This window comes from Natrix helvetica, assembly GCF_964273705.1.
Source record: "Natrix helvetica genome assembly, chromosome: 2".
NCBI classification, from domain to species: Eukaryota; Metazoa; Chordata; class Lepidosauria; order Squamata; family Natricidae; genus Natrix; species Natrix helvetica.
In genome coordinates, this window is record NC_138552.1 from 124,975,628 (window position 1) to 124,993,285 (window position 17,658).

A 17,658-nucleotide genomic window follows, 5' to 3' on the forward strand; every position below is an offset into this window, starting at 1 on the left:
TTTGTAAGGATATTTCCATTTAGAGAAGAGATATTCCTCCACTTATTTCCTCCATTTATTTTGTTCTTAGTATTTAATTCCTTCAACATTCTGCAAATTATTTTGTTAATCATGAATGTAACAGTTTGTTCTTTTAATCTTTTGTTGTCATCACTCTTCTTTCATTCTGTTTTCTGATGTGCTATTATAAGGTTCCCTGTTTTGTTTGCATTTCCAAAATGATTTTGTTTGACATGTTTTAATGTTCTTTTTGAAATCAAGTGGCCATGTCACAGAGGAAATCTGCATTTCTTTGATAGTGAGAACCTTAGAGATCCAGCACATATGAATTCTTGAGTACACTTGGTATCTTGCGGAAAGAAATAATCTCTTGCTGTTGTATTTTCAACCTCTATCAGATTTTCTGATATTCTCCAATATTCTCCTCTATTGGGTTTTCAATCTTCTATCATTGGTCAAATATCAATATCATGAAAAAACTTTGGTGAATTTTTTTCTTCTTCTAGAGATGATGTGACTAAGGTCAGGTATAGCATTTTATCCATATTTTCTATGAAAACTTCCTTCTCTGCAATTTCTTATTAACGTCTCAAAGAAGCTTCCATATAATTGTTCCTAATCTATATTTGGAGCATACTTGGATATCAGTGTTAAAATCTTGCCTTCTTTTCTTAATTTCAAAATTAATGTTCTTCCTTCTTTATCTTCTAATTGTTCTAGGTAGTACTTCCCAGGAAGGTGGTTTGCTGTAAATTAATATTCCATTTTTCTTCTTTTCCCCCAATGCTGGATGTTCCTGACCTAGTTTTCTATGTTTCCGCAAATTGACAAGGATTTCTTTTCTTCCGGATTAACATTCTCAGGCATAAATGTTTTGAGTTTATTAAAACTCATTTTCCTTTGTGATGTAAGTTTAGTTTATTTACCTTCTATGAGATCAAAGTTGCATTGTCTGGGTTTTTTGGGGGGTGGAACCAACCTCCATACACTGAGGACCTGCATATTGCACTGCTCAGAGAGAGGGCTGAGATAATATCTATAGATCCCTCACATTCTGCACATAAACTGTTTCAACTCCTCCCCTCAGGATGCCACTATAGGACATTGCATGGCAAAACAACTAGACAGACAGATTTTTTTCCCTCGTGGCAACACTCTGCTTAATATCTAATTACCATAGTACTGTCTTATGTCTAAGGATATTTATCTATGTAGTATAGCTGCATTATTATTATTATTATTATTATTATTATTATTATTATTATTATTATTATTATTATTATTATTATTATTATTATTATTATTATTGCATCAACAGAATTGTATCACAGCGGCCAGTTGTTTTGCCGGATTTGGCATTGATTACTAGTTGGGCCCCACCCAGGGGCCTAGGACGTCGTAACGTATTTTCGTAATATGTGTGCGGATCCAAACAGTGCGGCCTTTTGCATTTGACTGATGGTGATTTTGTCAATTTTTAACTGTTTTAAATGTAATTCCAGTGCTTTTGGAATAGCACCCAGTGTGCCGATTACCACTGGAATTACCACTGCTGGTTTGTGCCATAATCGTTGAATTTCAATTTTTAAGTCCTGGTATTTTGCGATTTTTTCATATTCCTTCTCTGCGACCCTGCTATCACCTGGTATTGCGATGTCTATGATTGTAACCTTATTTTTCTCAACCAGTGTGATGTCTGGTGTATTATGCGCCAGTATTTTATCCGTTTGTATGCGAAAATCCCATAAGATCTTGACCATCTGACCCTCGACGACTTTTTCAGGCTTATGTGCCCACCAGTTTGTTGCTGTTTTAATGTTATAATTTTTGCACAAATTCCAGTGAATCATTTGTGCCACTGAATTGTGCCGCATTTTATAGTCAGTCTGCGTGATTTTTTTACAGCAGCTGAGTATGTGGTCAACAGTTTCATCAGCCTCTTTGCAAAGTCTACATTTGGCATCATCAGAGGATTTTTCGATTTTGGTCTTAATGGCATTTGTGCGGATAGCTTGTTCTTGCGCAGCCAGGATTAGTGACTCTGTTTCTTTCTTTAATGTACCTGCTGTTAACCATAACCAAGTTTTTTCACTGTCCACTTTATCTTTTATTTTTTCCAGAAATTGGCCATGCAATGCTTTCTTCTGCCAACTCTCCATTCTTAATTTTATCACATCTTTTTTGTATTCTTGTTTCGTCTGTTGGGCCTTCAATAGATTTTTTGTTCTTTACTTCGATTAATAGATGTTCTTGACTTTCTTTTAAATAATCAGCCAGTGCATGTTTTTCTTCTTCAAGTATTTGCTTCACTTGTAATAATCCTCTGCCACCTGATTTCCGGGGTAGGTATAGTCTATCAATATCACCACGTGGATGTAAACTGTAGTGCATTGTCATTAGTTTCCTGGTTTTTCGGTCTAAAATGTCCAAATCAGCTTGTGTCCAGTTAACTATACCAGCTGTGTATCTTATAACTGGTATTGCCCAGGTGTTTATGGCCTTGATTGTATTTCCACCATTCAATTTAGATTTCAAAATTTTCCTAACTCTGTTGGTGTACTCTCCCCTAACAATAGTTTTTACTTCTCCATGCTTGATGTTATCCAACTGCAGAATGCCTAAGTATTTGTAAGCTTCATTTTCATTGCATTTAATTAGTTGGCCATTGGACATTTCAATTCCCTCATATGTAGTGATTTTGCCCCTTTTTTGCCCCTTTTTATACAGTGATACAGTGGCACATTTTTCCATGCCAAACTGCATTGAAATATCGGTGCTGAATACTCGGACTGTGTTTGTCAATGATTGGATTTCTATTTCTGACTTTCCATAGAGTTTCAAATCATCCATATATAATAAATGCGAATTTTTTTCGGCTTCTTTGGCTGTTTGGTAGCCTAATTTTTTTTTTTAACATTACTGATAGTGGGATCATCACGATGATGAAGAGAAGAGGTGAAAGTGAATCACCCTGGAAAATTCCTTGCTTGATATTAACCATTCTGTAGTTCTCATTCCCTACTGCCAACTCGGTTCTCCATTGTTTCATCGCCTTTTCAGTAAAGGATGTAATATTTTTGCTAATGCCAGTTGTTTCTAAGCATTTTATGATCCAACTATGTGGCAATGAGTCGAATGCCTTTTTGTAATCAATCCAGACCATATTCAAGTTCGTTTTTCTGTTCTTACAATTTTCTAATATCATTTTATCAATTAGGAGCTGATCTTTTGTGCCCCTTCTTTTGTTACCTTTTTGCTCTACTGGCAAGATGTTGTTTGTTTCCAAATAATCCATAATGTTATCTGCAATAATGCCTGTGAGTAATTTGAAGGTTGTTGGCAAGCATGTTATTGATCTGTAGTTTTCAGGTATTGTTCCTTTAATTGCATCTTTCTGAATCAAGTATGTTTTTCCAGTTGTCAACCATTCATCAATTTGGCCATTTTGTAAAAATCTCATTCAGTTGCCTGGCCAATATTGCATGTAAACTGGTCAGATATTTGAGCCTGAAACCATGTAATTGGTCATTTCCAAGTGATGTCCAATTCTTTACTTTTTTTACTTGATTTTTGACCATCTCAGTTGTTATTTCTAATACTTGCATTTGTTTGTTACCAATGCTTTCCTCAAAGTCATGTATCCACTTTGCTTCCTTATTGTAGTCCTTTGCATTTTCCCACAATTCTCTCAAGAATTCAGCTGTGGCCTGCTTTTCTGGCTTTTCACTTTTGGTGTCACCATTCACATTAAGACTTTGATAAAAATGCCGTTGGTTGGATCGAAATTGTTGATCTTGTTTGTATTGGATGATTTGTGCCTCATATCTCTCAATTTTTCTAGCTGTTGCTGTTATCTGCTGTTTTACAATCTCTACAGCTTCATTGATGTTTCTTGTATCCAATCTATATCTTCTGATTAGCTGATCTATGATTTTGCTGTTTTTAAGCCATTGCTCATGTATGTTCTTTAAGTTGCTAGCATCTGCCCTTAATTTTTTAACTTTTTGTTCTAATCAGATTTTCCACTTTGGCTTTGATGCTTTTTCAATTGTGTGATTAGATGCTTTGATTTTAATGCCTAGTTCATTAGTGACTTTTACAGCTGCACTGTACATTAACTGATTTGTTTCCAAGATGGTTCCCGATTCAATTGTTGAAAGCATTGCATTAACCATTTTCATGATAGGACCCAAAATTTTCTTAGGGACAATTTTTAATGATGGTAAACATTGCCTTTCCTCCCTAGCCAGAAAATGCTCCATGATCTTGTCCTTCAGTTCTTTTTGTTTTTGAGTTGGTTCACCAGTTGGTTCAATGGTAACTGGTTCTGGCAGTAGTATTGTTATTTCCTCTCCGGCAGCTTCCTCTGGGAGTTCTACTACGATTTCTTTAGTTGTGTCTTGAGTATCAGTTATTTCCTCTTGTGATGTTTTTTTTTTTTTTTTTGCAATTTGCCTGAATTTCCTCAAGTTCAACTTCGCTAAACACTTTATATCGTATAATAAATCGCCTTTGATCTGCTAGTCGTTGTTCACTAACATTTGAATCTGGATATTGTTGGTTCCATGAATCATACATTCGCTTTAAATAGCCTCTTTTTTTGGCTCTGAGTTGTAATAACAGGCCATTATGGCACGATTTTCATCTGCACTATATCTTTGTCATTTTGTTGGCTGGTCCACTTGTAGCCCACTTGTTGATGGATGCCCAGGGACCTCAACATCGGCTGCGGCCCTTGTTAACCCCGCGACGACCAATACGGTATAAAATTTTTATTTGTTTCTTTCACCATGTTGTATGGGTTGGCGAGTTTTTATGGGGCGAGGTTGCCAACCTGACCCCAAGCCTCCTCCTTTTGGATTCAAAATCACATCTTGGCCAATAAAGCTATTCTGTTCTGTTCTGTTCTGTTCCGTTCCGTTCCCTTCCCTTCCCTTCCTTTCCTTTCCTTTCCTTTCCTTTCCTTTCCTTTCCTTTCTTATTCTTATTTGAAAGGCAACTTAATTCTTGACTCATCACTTTGCCTTCATTCATGTAGATGCCAAATGCCAACCATTCTTTTTCAGTCATTTTTAATTTTTATTGCAAGCCAATATTATGAAAGTGCTTATGCTGAATTTCTGGGTACTTCATCATTAGGAGTATGGCCCAGCGCAGAGTGCTTGCCGTTGTGTCGGTACCAGCATCAAATAAATCATCTACAAGACCTATAAGATTTTCATTATGGAAATATCCACCATGTGTCATCTTCATATTCTCCTGAAGTGTATAAAGAAAATATTTGTAAGGAAACTCTCCCTATCCAAGTAACGCATATTCCTGAAATCTCAGTTGACACTTTATGTGTGGGTAGTAGCCTGAGAAGTTATAGCTGTTCCAACACTACTGGATTTCTAGAAGGAAAACTCTAAAATCAAACAGTTGCACAGAAAGAGAAATGATTGGCACAAAGGAATCACCCACTCCTAACCGCACTTGGACCCACTCCTCCAGAAAGTGATCAATATTTATGACATTTTTAATGGAGAGAGAAATCAATCTGGGTGAAGTTTTAAGTAGCTGCAGATTCTGAAATGAAGTAATGAAGAGCAAATGATTAAAATTGCTTTAGAAATTTGTTTCCTTCCATATTTTCAAAACAAGGGTCTTAGCAAGTAATTTATATGGAAGCATATTTTTATATATATATATATATATATATATATATATATATATATATATATATATATATATATATATATATATATATATATATATATATATATATATATATATATATATATATATATATATATATATATATATATATATATATATATATATTTAAAAAATAAATAATTATGGATACTTATAACATATACTGTTACCTGTTTTTGCCGAACAAGAAATGATTCAATAAAATTTCTCTGGTCATTTTCATCAAGGTCTTGGAGATATTCTATGAAAGTAGTCTTTATGAAATCATGGAGCTCTTTTTCATTCTTCATTATTATTTTTTGAGCACCCAAAAGAAACCCCAATTTGGGAGACAAATTATATAGCTAAAAGAATGATAAAGGAAAACACATATTATGGAAGTTGAATATTTTGAATTTTTCAGGTGGAAATCTCAATTTTTTTTATCAAAACAATGATATGAGAAGCAACATGCTTTGCTTTTCAACAAAGTTGAAACACACATTCTGTTGCCTGTTTTTCATGGCATTTTTTTTTGCCAAATATGAAATTAGATTACCAACATTGCAGGGCTTCCCACAAGCTGAATATTTTCCTTAATTACCTTCATAAGATGTAAAAATGTGGCATCTTCATATTCATAGCATTTCTCAAACAGGATAGAAATTATGATGTTGGAAACAGCAGCAGTGAGAATTCTGGTGATGCCAAAGGGTTTTCCTGGACAAAAACAATAGATTAAAAAATTGTGAATGAAACTAGAATTAAATCTGTTTTCTACTGCATTTATATTCAAAATCAGCTTACATAAAGGGGGCATTGCTCATTGAAAGCTGTAGCTATTGCTGATAACATTGGAAGTATTTATATTAAAAATATAAAAAAATATTTCAATGGTAATGCATGTTCCTAGAATCAGAACTGTAATATCTGACCATACATCAGTGATGTTTTCTTTGGAACTGAGGAACTCCTTGAGGATAAAATATTTGGCAAAGTTATTGCAATGCCTCCTCATTAAATTAGTGCAGTTTTAAAGATCAAATATCTTGACCCAAAGCAGGGAGGAGCCAGAACTCCAGTTTACAACATATTTTCATGGTTAGAGGAAGGATGTGCAAGCCGCTCTAAATAGAGGATTTAGAGGAGTCTCTAAAGAAGAATAAGTCTAGAAGTGTGATTTATTAGAGACTGTTGGATTATACTGAATTAACAATTCAAGTCCTCTGGAACCATTTTACAAACAATGTCACCTTTCTGTAAATATACTTAGCATAAATTGGACAAGGAAGTATTTTTATAGGAAAAATCAATGGATTTAAGAATTGTTTAAGAGAAGGTACTTCCCAACACACTCCTTGGTCATTTGATATAATCTGCAGAAATTATTTCCCTTTCTACATTTACCCCAGAAGATGCTCCATTACAGTACACTGACCCACCTGCATAAGTCTTCATTGTCTTTGTTAAGACACTGCACTCTTCTGTGATTTTGTCTTCAATGGTCCTCTTGCCCATTCCATAGTCCCGTAATGTGGATAATGTAAACCGTCGCATCACTTTCCAGTGCTCCCCACGAGCAAAAACAAGACCTGAAGAGAAAAAGGGTAAGATAATGAAATATAATTTTATTATCCTTTCTTGCTCATTCTTGTTTTACAACTTCATTAAAACATGTTCTATCAATTTGATCAAGTGTTGTCTCCAGTGTGTCCAAGAACTTGACTGAAAGATATTTCAAAGTTTGTGTTAAAGATTTCTTTATCCTTTGCTTTTGATATCTAGCCTTCAGCATCTCCTTATCAAAACAAAACAAACAAAACAAAGCAAAAAATGAAAGTAATCATCATTTTTCCACATGCAAATATCTTCTAAATGATTCAAAACTATAGTCAAAACTATAATTCAAAATAATAATACATTATTATTTTTCAAAAATTCATATACTATATACTTTTTTTGTTGCATAGTCCAAAAATCATACATTTCAAAAACTTTTAAAATGAAATTTATAGTATCCTTTACATTGGATTCCTTCAGTCTCAAAAGACTATGGCATCATGCTCTGGAAAGAGGTCCTAATGCAGCATCTGGTGTGCCTAAAAAGGCCAATTCAGGAGTGGCATTCCCTTCCACACTGAGGGCAGATACATTCTGTCCCCCGCCCTGGCCCCAGATTTCACTGGTTCCGGGACTGTCTCTTTGCCTCTGCCTGCCGAACAAGTGTCTCTTCGCATTGGAGAAGGCCATGCTGCGTCTTTAGCTTCCAAGTTGAATGATCATGGTTTCCCAGCTGTTAATGTCTATTCCCAAGGCCTTTAGATCCCTCTTACAGATATCCTTATATCACAACTGTGGTCTCCCTATGGGGTGCTTTCCCTGCCCTAATTCTCCATACAGGAGATCTTTTGGAATCTGACCATCAGCCATTCTCACGACATGCCCAAGCCAGAGTAGATGTCACTGTTTCAATAGTGTATACATGCTAGAAATTCCAGTATGTTCCAATACTTTGCTATTTGGAACTTTGCCATATCAGGTGATGCCTAGGATACGTTGGAGACAGCGCATATGAAAAGTGTTCAGCTTTCTGTCATACTGTCCAAGACTCACTGCAGTTCAAGAGTGTGCCCAGGACGCAGGCTCTATGTCAGGCCTGCAGCCGGTTCCTTTTGGGATCTTTGGCCAGCCACACTAATATTATATTCTACTATGCTGTTTCATTAGTGGGGAATTGGGAGGGGGAATAGTAAGGAATAGAATGTGATGTTGTCAAAATAAAAATCCTTTCTAGAATCCAAGGTCATCCTTTGTCTCTACTTCTGATCGAAACTGGATGGGTGAAACTGCCAGCATGGCAGTGGGAGATTGGACTATGTGATGGGCTTATGGGCGTGGGGGCAGGATCTTGAACTTTCAACTGAGTGGGGAAAGATATGTTGAACCATTTGGTTAAAGTCAAGCTGGACTTGAGAGAGGTGTATTACCGCAAATGAATCAGAGAGGGAGATGAGTGGAAGTCTGCTATTAACTGCCCCCTTGGCAGATTTCAATTCAAAGTCATGCCATTTGGGCTATAAGGAGCACCCTCAGTCTTCATGCAGTACATAAATGAGGTGCTACATGAGCACCTGCACTGCAGATTGCCCGTTTATCTCGATGACATCTTGATCTTCTCTGAAACCCTGGAATAACACGTGAAGCTAGTACGGTAAGTCCTGAAAAAACTTCTAGCTGGCAAACTAAACACAAAGTTATTGAAGGGTGAGTTCCACAAAACTTCACCAGATTACCTGGGTTATTGCATCTCCAATGAAGGGATAAAAATGGATCCAGGAAAAGTGAAAGCTGTGAAAAGTGAAAATCGCAGACAACTACAGAGCTTTCTTGGATTTGCAAATTTCTACAGGCAGTTCATTCCGGCTTTCATGGAGATTGTCCTCCCATTGACTGAACTATTAAAAACAGGGCCTTCCCCGACAAAGCCAAAAGCAAACCAACTCCTAAAGTGGACAGTGGACTGTCAAAAAACCTTAGAGAAATTAAAACGGCTCTTTACCAAAAGCCCATACTACAACACCCCGACCCAGAATGACAATTCATAATCCAGACAGATGCCAGTGATGTAGCGGTAGTGACAGTGCTACTGTAAAAGATTAAAGAATGCCACCTCTTGCCATGTGCTTATGTCTCCAAAAAACTCACCACTACTGAAAGGAGGTAGACTATTTGGGAAAAAGAGGCGTTTGCGACCAGGTGGTCCCTCCTCATTTGGAGACATTTCCTGGAAGGGGGGATAAGACATTCGAGATCTGGACTGACCATAAAAACCTTGAAGCTCTCAAAGCCCATCGAAGACTATCCCCAAAACAAGTTTGCTGGGCACGATACTTCCAAAGGTTCCAATTTGAACTGAAACCATGATGAGAAACTAGGAGGCCACTTTGGATTACTAAAAATGCTCCACCTCACCAGGCATCATTTTTGGTGGCCAAAGATGAAATCGGAAGCGGAAAATTTTGTAAAAAGCTGTGCGACTTGCGCAATGATGAAAATACGGCCGGGGAAGCCCCCGGACTACTATAACGAGTGGCCAGCCCTAGCCGACCATGGGAAGAGATTGGAACAGACTTCATCATTGAGCTCTCTGAAAGCAGCAGGAATAGATTAATCTGAACAGTTATTGATTTGTCTTCCAAGCAGGCACATTTCATCGCTTGCTCAGGGTTACTGTCTGCAAAGAAATTAGCAAAAAATATTTGTGAAACACATTTATCGCCTGCATAGAGTGCCCAAGAGGATCATTTCAGACCGTGGAGTCCAGTTCACCACAAAATTCTGGAGAGAGTTCCTGAGATCCATTGGGTCTACACAAGGACTCAGCTCAGTGTTTCATCCCAGCATGAAAGGCGCAGCGAAGAGGGCCAATGCGATGGTGGAACAATACATCCGGTGTCACGTGGACTATCAGCAAGACAACTGGTTGGACTTGCTACCCTTCACTGAAGTGGCATATAATGCAGTCCACAGCAGCACGGGATTGACTCCTTTCCAGATTACCAGTGGCATGGAATTTGTTCCCATGCCTGAGCTGCCTATTGAACCTCCCTCCTCCATGTCTCTGGCTGAATTGATGGACACACTAAAGAAGGGATGGGAAAATATGAAGAAAGCTCTAGCAGATGTGGCAGACGCCTACAAGAAGCAAGCTGATAAACACCACTCGCTCCAACTCCCCTTTTGTTTGGGGGACAACGTGTTTGTATCTACTGAATACATAACATTAAAAATGCCTAGCAAGAAATTTGGCCCAAAATTTCTAGGTCCATTCCCAATAGTGAAGATAATTAACCCAGTTACAGTTCACTCAGTCTACCCAGAATTCTAAAATTTACCAGTATTTCATTGTAGCTTGCTGAAGTCAGTAATTGGGTCCAGCATAAGACTGTCCACTCAAGTTCCCCCTCCTCCTGTAGTGATAGAAGGGGAAACACATTATGAGGTGAAAAAAATGTTAGACTCCAGGCTGCATAGGGGTCGCTTACAGTATTTAGTGCATTGGAAGGGGTACCCTTTTTCTGAAGCTACTTGGGTGAAAAGCTGGAACCTAAAAGCAGATAAGTTAGTAAAAGAATTCCATGATAAGTTTCCCAATAAGCCAAAGGGTCCCCATGGAGGGTGGGGGCAGGGGAGAGGTGGTTAATTCTGTTATGTTAACCCCCACATTATTCTCTTTTCAGAAAATAATTTTCTTCTGAGAAAAGGCCACCTATCAGGCCTGCAGCTGTTTCTTTTGGGATCTTTGGCCTGCCACACTAATATTCTATTCTACTATGCTGTTTCATTAGTGGGGAAATGGGAGGGGGAATAGTTAGGAGTAGAATGTGATATTGTCAAAATCAAACTCTTTTCTAGAATCCAAGGTCATCCTTTGTCTCTACACCTCTGCACCTGACTGGAACTAGATGGGTGGAACTGCCAGCATGGCAGTGGAAGATTGGACCATGTGGGTGTGGGGGCAGAATCCTGAACTTTCAGCTGGGTGGGGAAAACTGGGAGGTTTTCAGATTAGCGTTTTCCCAGATGTGCCGACATGACTCTCTTAATAAATTGGAACTTTGAGCAATAATTTGCCTTGGACTCTGATTTAATTTTGGATGTTATTTGGAACCCTGACACTCTATAGACCTGGATCTTTGTATGTTCCATCAGCTTCTTATTAAGCCATACTCTCTTTGTAAGTCTGGAAAAAGTGGTGCCCGACCAATGCATCTATTCAGCTCAGTATCTAAAGAGAGAGTGTCGGAAATAGTTGAGCCAAGGTACACAAAGTCATGGATGACCTCCAGTTCTTGTGCAAAGATAGTAATACAGGGAGGTGAATCCATGTCCTGACCCATGATTTGTGTTTTTTCAGGCTGATTGTTAGTCCAAAGTCTTGGCAGGTCTTGCTAAAGAAGTCCATAAGTTGTTGAAGGTCTTTGGCAGAGTGAGCAGTAACAGCAGCGGCAAAGAGCAACTCCTGTAAGCATTTCAGCTGGACTTTAGACTTTGCTCTCAATCTAGAGAGATTAAAGAGTTTTCTGTCTGATCTGGTCAGGAGATAGATACCCTCTGTTGCAATTCCAAAAGCATGTTTCAGCATGACAGCAAAAAAGATCCCGAATAGAGTTGGCGCGAGAACGCAGCCATGCTTCACTCCACTTTGAATGTCAAAGGAATCCGATGTTAGGCCATCAAAAACCACAGTGCCCTTTATTTCCTCATGAAAAGACCTGATGATGTTGAGGAGCTGTGGTGGACATCCAATCTTGGGGAGAATTTTATAAAGGCCATCCCTACTAAACGAGTCAAAAGCCTTTATAAGATCTATGAAAGCTACGAAAACTAGTTGTCTTTGTTCCCCGTATTTCTCCTGCAACTGTCTAAGGGGAAATACCATGCCGGTAGTGGACTTGTTAGCTCAGAATCCACACTGTGATTCTGGATAGACTCTCTCTGCAAGCACCTGGAGCCTTTTCTGTACAACATGGGCAAGCAGCTTCCCTACAACACTAAGAAGAGAGATGCAATGGTAGTTGTTACAGTGATCCCTGTTGCCTTTGTTTTTATACAGTGTGACGATATTTGCATCCTTCATGTCCTGCGGTACTCCACCTTCCCTCCAACAAAGATGGAAGATTTCATGCTTTAAGGATTCAGAAATTCACCACTGGCAAAAACATTGCACAAAGAAAAAGTTTGTATAACAATGGATATGAGGAGAGAGGCAGGCAGAAATCCTTCCTATGGAATTCTTCAAACACCCATCCTCCACCCCCAAATGTGCCAATATACAGAATGAAATGCAGTGGTGAGCAGCATGTGGGGCTCAGGGGCTTGATGCAATATTGACACACCTTTTTATTTGCCAGTTACCTCCATTGGCACTGAGGGACAAAGTCACAGTGGCACAAGAAAGGTTTTAGTTGAATTTTCAACCCAGTTGGATTTGCTGAAGCTATTTCACTCACCTGAGATTTTTCTGCTGCAAACCTCAAATGAAAAAAAAAATCTGTACTGACCACACATCTGAAAGGTTTGTCACCTATAATCCAGAGGTAAATAACTCACCAAACCCTTTTGTTGCATCTTCAAAAATGGGAATAAAGGGCCTATCTGCAAATGCATCAGCCTGGTTCCCTAGAGCCTCTTTCACCGTCTCATAACCAGTTAGCACCACCATCTCCTGGAATCCCAGTTTGATGCGGAAAATGGGACCGTATTCTTTTGACCACTGGAATTCAGCAGAAGGGAATCAAAGAGACAATTTTAATCAATAATTAGAATCACATATATAGAAGATGTTTAAGAAACTACATATCAAAATTCAGAGGCAATAATAATAATAATAATAATAATAATAATAATAATAATAATAATATTTTATTTGTTAGCCGCACCCTCTCCAGAAGGACTCGGGGCGGCGTACAATAAAAACACATAAAATACAAATATAGACAGTACATTCACATAAATATAGACGTATACGTGGAGGAGGTAGACAGATAAATGGAAATAGAATTAAGATTGCAATTTAAAATCCCCTAAGTAAAATTACAAGATTAAAAACCCGTCAGGAGCGATATGATCAAACTATGGTTGAGCCAGGCCAGCTACTTGGAAAAGGTGGGTCTTGAGCTTTGCACGGAAGGAGCGGAGGTCAGAGGTAGTCCTGATATCCGGGGGGGAGGTCATTCCACAGGGCTGGGCCCGCCACAGAGAAGGCTCTGCTCCTAGGCGCCGCCCCCCGACACTGTCTGGTGGACGGCACCTGGAGAAGTCCCTCTCTGTGCGAGCGAATTGGTCGCAGGGATGTATGGGGCAGGATACGATCCCGCAAGTAGCTAGGTCATCATATAATGTTATTTCCTTTTTCTGTTCTTGAGAATTGTGATGGTATATTAGTCTTTATATTTTTTAATTTTTGATATGCTCTACATTTAGCATTTAAAATGCTTGTATAATAAAAGATACTCACAATAGAAATGCTTGTCAAGTTGAGAAAAGGTTTCTAATATGTTGGAACAACATAATCTGTGCAGGATATACTATGAATCATAGACTCATAGGGCTGGAAGGGACCTTGGAGGTCTTCTATGCCAACCCTCTATTCAAGGCAGGAGTCTTATAACATCCCAGTCAAATTGTTGTCCAGTATATTTTTGTATCCACAACTCCAGGAGGCAAGCTATTCCATTGATTAATTGTTCTCACTGTAAGAAAATGTGTCCCAATGTCTAGATTGTGTCTCTGTTTAACAAGTTTCCACCCATTACTTCTTGTCACTGTAGAAATCAATTTAATGACTTATAATTCTGCTTAAAATGTGCAAACATGGGAGTGTCTCTAAGTACATATCTAGTCCAGAGATGGGTTACTACCGGTTTGGACCAATTTCGGCCAAAAAATTGGGGCTGGCTCTCCAAACTGGTAGTACTAGTAGGCAGGCCATGCCACCAAAACAGTCCCCCAGTTGCCACTCATTCACCAACTCGCATCCATTGAATGGCTACCTGACCAGAGCTGGGAAGCTCTCAGACACCTCTTTGAGTGCTGGAGGATTAGAGTCTTCTTTTCCACCCAGCCACTGCCCACAGGGCACCAAAAAGTCCTCTAGCTGGTAAGAGGAATATTGTGCATGCGCGAAGATGGCAGCAATGATAGGAGGTCTTTTCAGCACCCTGCACCAATGGCTGCATGGAACAGAAGCCTCTTGGCTTCCAGGTTTCCAGTGGGGAAACCCCTCCTACTTGCTTCTAATCTTTTATAGTGTTTTTTAGCTTCTAGGACTTGTTTTTCAAAGAATTCTATCCGATCACAATAGCTTTTCATATCTTCCGCAGGGTCTGAGAAGGATTCATAAGTTTTACTTTCTGCGTGGGGGTGTTTTTCCTCTGCCGGCAGTTGCCGCGAGGGCTTTGGCAAGACATCAATCGTTTCAAAATCTCCAAAAGTTTGGGAGTGAAGTTGCTCTGGTAACGTGGAATGTTTTGGCTTTGCCCCCAGCATGTTGTAATCTCTTGGAGATATTTGGGAACGTGCATAATCAGAAGGGGGAACCACTGACCTCTGTTCGTAGATCTCACCTCCTGTAGCTCCTTCCCCCTGTCAGAGGAAAATATTTCACCCTGAACTAGATGAGGTCTTAGACCGCGGCTTTTCCAAACAGCATTATCTTTAAGGTGCAAAAAAATGAAATAAAATCCCGGAAAAACATATGTTCTAATTAAAAACAAGCTTTAATACAAAAATAAGAAATAGAAAATAAAACAAATCTATCTAATTGTTACATTTTGGCAGAAGCAATTCTGTCTCCCAGTTTCCTGGCAGACGGACAAAGATCAAAAGGGAAGAGAAGTCTCTGGAATGTGTGAAGAGCAGGCGCAGTACATCATTGTCAGATAAGACCTTATGACCTGCGCAGTAACTCTTTCAGTAACTATTCAGTTTAGTTCTACTAGCAAACATTTAACGCAGTGACACCCCCACAGCAGGGTCTTCATCCAGTCCGGTTACTGGAGTTTGGGAAGTTGGAAGCCAGCGTGAGAAGTATTGCATTTCTGTGTCAGAAGAACTGGATCCTTCCGAGCATGTTTCATATCTGTCTTTTTTCTTTTTCTTCCTTCGCATGGTTAGAAAGTTGATTTTTAAGCGTACCTCAGTAGCTGAATCATTCTTTCTAATTAGCCTGGTCACTTATCTCTTAAAGATAGCTTGGAAGGAAACAGCCGTAAATTATAACCATCCTCTGCTACCATTAATTGTCAGGGGAAAAAATTTCACCCTGAACCAGTGAGGCTTTGACCGCGGCTTTTCCAAACAGCATTTTATTTAAGAAGCGAAAATGAAGTCCAATAACAAGTTCTAATTAAAAACAAACTTTAATACAAAAACAACAAAATAAGGAAATAAACAAATCTATCTAATTGTTACATTTTGGCAGAAGCAGTTTGTCTCCCAGCTTCTTGGCAGATGGACAAAGATCAAAAGGGAAAGAAGTCTCTGGAATGTGTGAGGTATATAAACATGTTAAGCATGCGCAATAAATCATTGTCAGATACGGCTTATGACCTGCGCAGTAACTCTTTCAGTAACTATTCAGTTCAGTTCGACTAGCAAACATTTAATGCAGTGACACAGAGCACCTTTATGCCCCACCTGGCTTTCAGAAGAGCAGGCTGAGGGGTTCCATTGGGGTGGTCGGCACCCAGTAGGTCCCAGCCAAGGGGATAACAAGATCCCAGCTTGTACATGGGAGCAAGGATGCCTTTAGGCTTGCAGCTTTCTCGGTGCCGTTGCAAACCAGGCAGGGACGCTCAACTCCCGGAGGTGGAACAGGACTGCCTCCAGGAGGAGGCAGTCACTATAGGATGCCCATTCGTTGGTGGGTATAAATAGCTGGCCCAGGATGACTCAGCCAGCCCAGCCAGCCCATTCCAATCTCGACTGCTGCCACTGGATCTTCACCAGACTCTGACCATGAGCCGTGGTGGGCTTTAGCTACTTGATGAAGCCAGGGAACTTTTACAAGGCAGAAGTGCATCCCCCAATGCCCAGCGCTTTCCATTCGCACCTGCAGCAGCAGCCCCTGCCGCTATCTGCCACCTTCGGAGGCAACAGAGGCAAGCACTCCTCTTGGTGGGGCGGCCATGCTTGCCTGCTCTGGGCCTGAAGCCTCACGACCCCCCTGCCCAGCCAAGCATGGCTCCCCTTCACCTGGAGGAACCTGGCAGTGCCAGCAGTCTTCCTGGTGGATGGGAGGGCGGTTATGGGTGCTCCACCAGCCTGGGGGTAGCTGGAGCCAGACGGGCTGCTCTGGGAGCCCCGAAGCCTAGGCACAAAGTCACCCACCTGGGCTGGAGGAGGCACCACCACAACCAAATTCCCATCACCAGGGAGGCCTCCTGGCTTGGCCCGGCAGGGGGGGGGTCTTCCAGGCAGACAGAGCATCCTGGGTAGATGAAGCAAGCACCCAGGGCCAAGCCCATCGGCCACAGCTGCTACTTCAAGAGCAAGCTGCTAGGCTCGCCCCCAGCACTGTCCATGAGACAGCGAAGAACCCCACCCCCTAGTCAAAAAATTTTGCCACCATTTTGGTGGGTGTAGCTTGGTGATGGTGGGGTCATCTGACTGTGTGAGTGATGTCAAGTTGGCCTCCCACCTAGCCACACCCACCGAACCACCAATAAACTTTTTTGAAACCCACCCCTGATCCAGTCATTCAAGCTTAAGAGAATTTATATTTCCTCAAAGGGTTCTTGGGATTTGAACATTTCTGTAAATCTAAATAATCAGAAAATTATTTATTCAATTGCAACATTTAACATTGATTAACAAACAGATTTTCTTGAAATAATGCTTTCAGAATATTTAAATGCATTTTGATACCAGCAAAATCTACACTTTTTGAACATTTCCATATACCATAAACACCATCCGGGAGCACATCAGATTTACCCAAACAAGTTATTAGGTTTTTGTCCCATCCCAACAAGTTTTGGCAAAGAATGGTAAAGAGACTTGTCCATTATCAGGCTTTACCTCTATCATTGTTTTGTCAGGCCTCTTCAGGTCCATCATATGCAGATTTCCCAAAATGGGTATAGTCCTGGGCCCTGGGGGGAGATTGGGGGAGCTCTTATTCCTGGAACTGCCCCTTTTCAAAAGGAACATAATTGCAAGAATAAATAGCAGTACAATTAAAATTACTCCAATCAAACCCATTTCCTTTTAAAAAGCAGTCTTCAGTAAAAATTGCAAGAGATTTTGAAAACTGAAATGATTCCAGCATGTATTTGAAAGCAATGCAGTCGATAGAGCCCAGCTTCTCTTTCTACTGAATCCTCAAAATGCTTTGTTTGATAAACAACTTTTGTACTTTGCCCTTGTTTTTTTCCCCAACAGGAATTTGATTTTTTCCTGGCACATGGTACACAAATA

The 17,658-nt window shown here is 39.8% G+C and overlaps 1 protein-coding gene across 1 annotated transcript in view; it reads right to left on the reverse strand.

The window, feature by feature from the left end:
- LOC309386163 (cytochrome P450 2K1-like) overlaps positions 1-17,403 on the reverse strand; it is a 93,880-nt gene extending 76,477 nt beyond the window's left edge. The window contains exon 1 of the mRNA XM_081941234.1: positions 17,260-17,403. Within this exon, the coding sequence (XP_081797360.1) occupies positions 17,260-17,391 (132 nt within the window). The 5' untranslated portion in view covers positions 17,392-17,403. The remainder of the gene's footprint in view (positions 1-17,259) is intronic.
- Between the last annotated feature and the right edge of the window lie 255 nt (positions 17,404-17,658).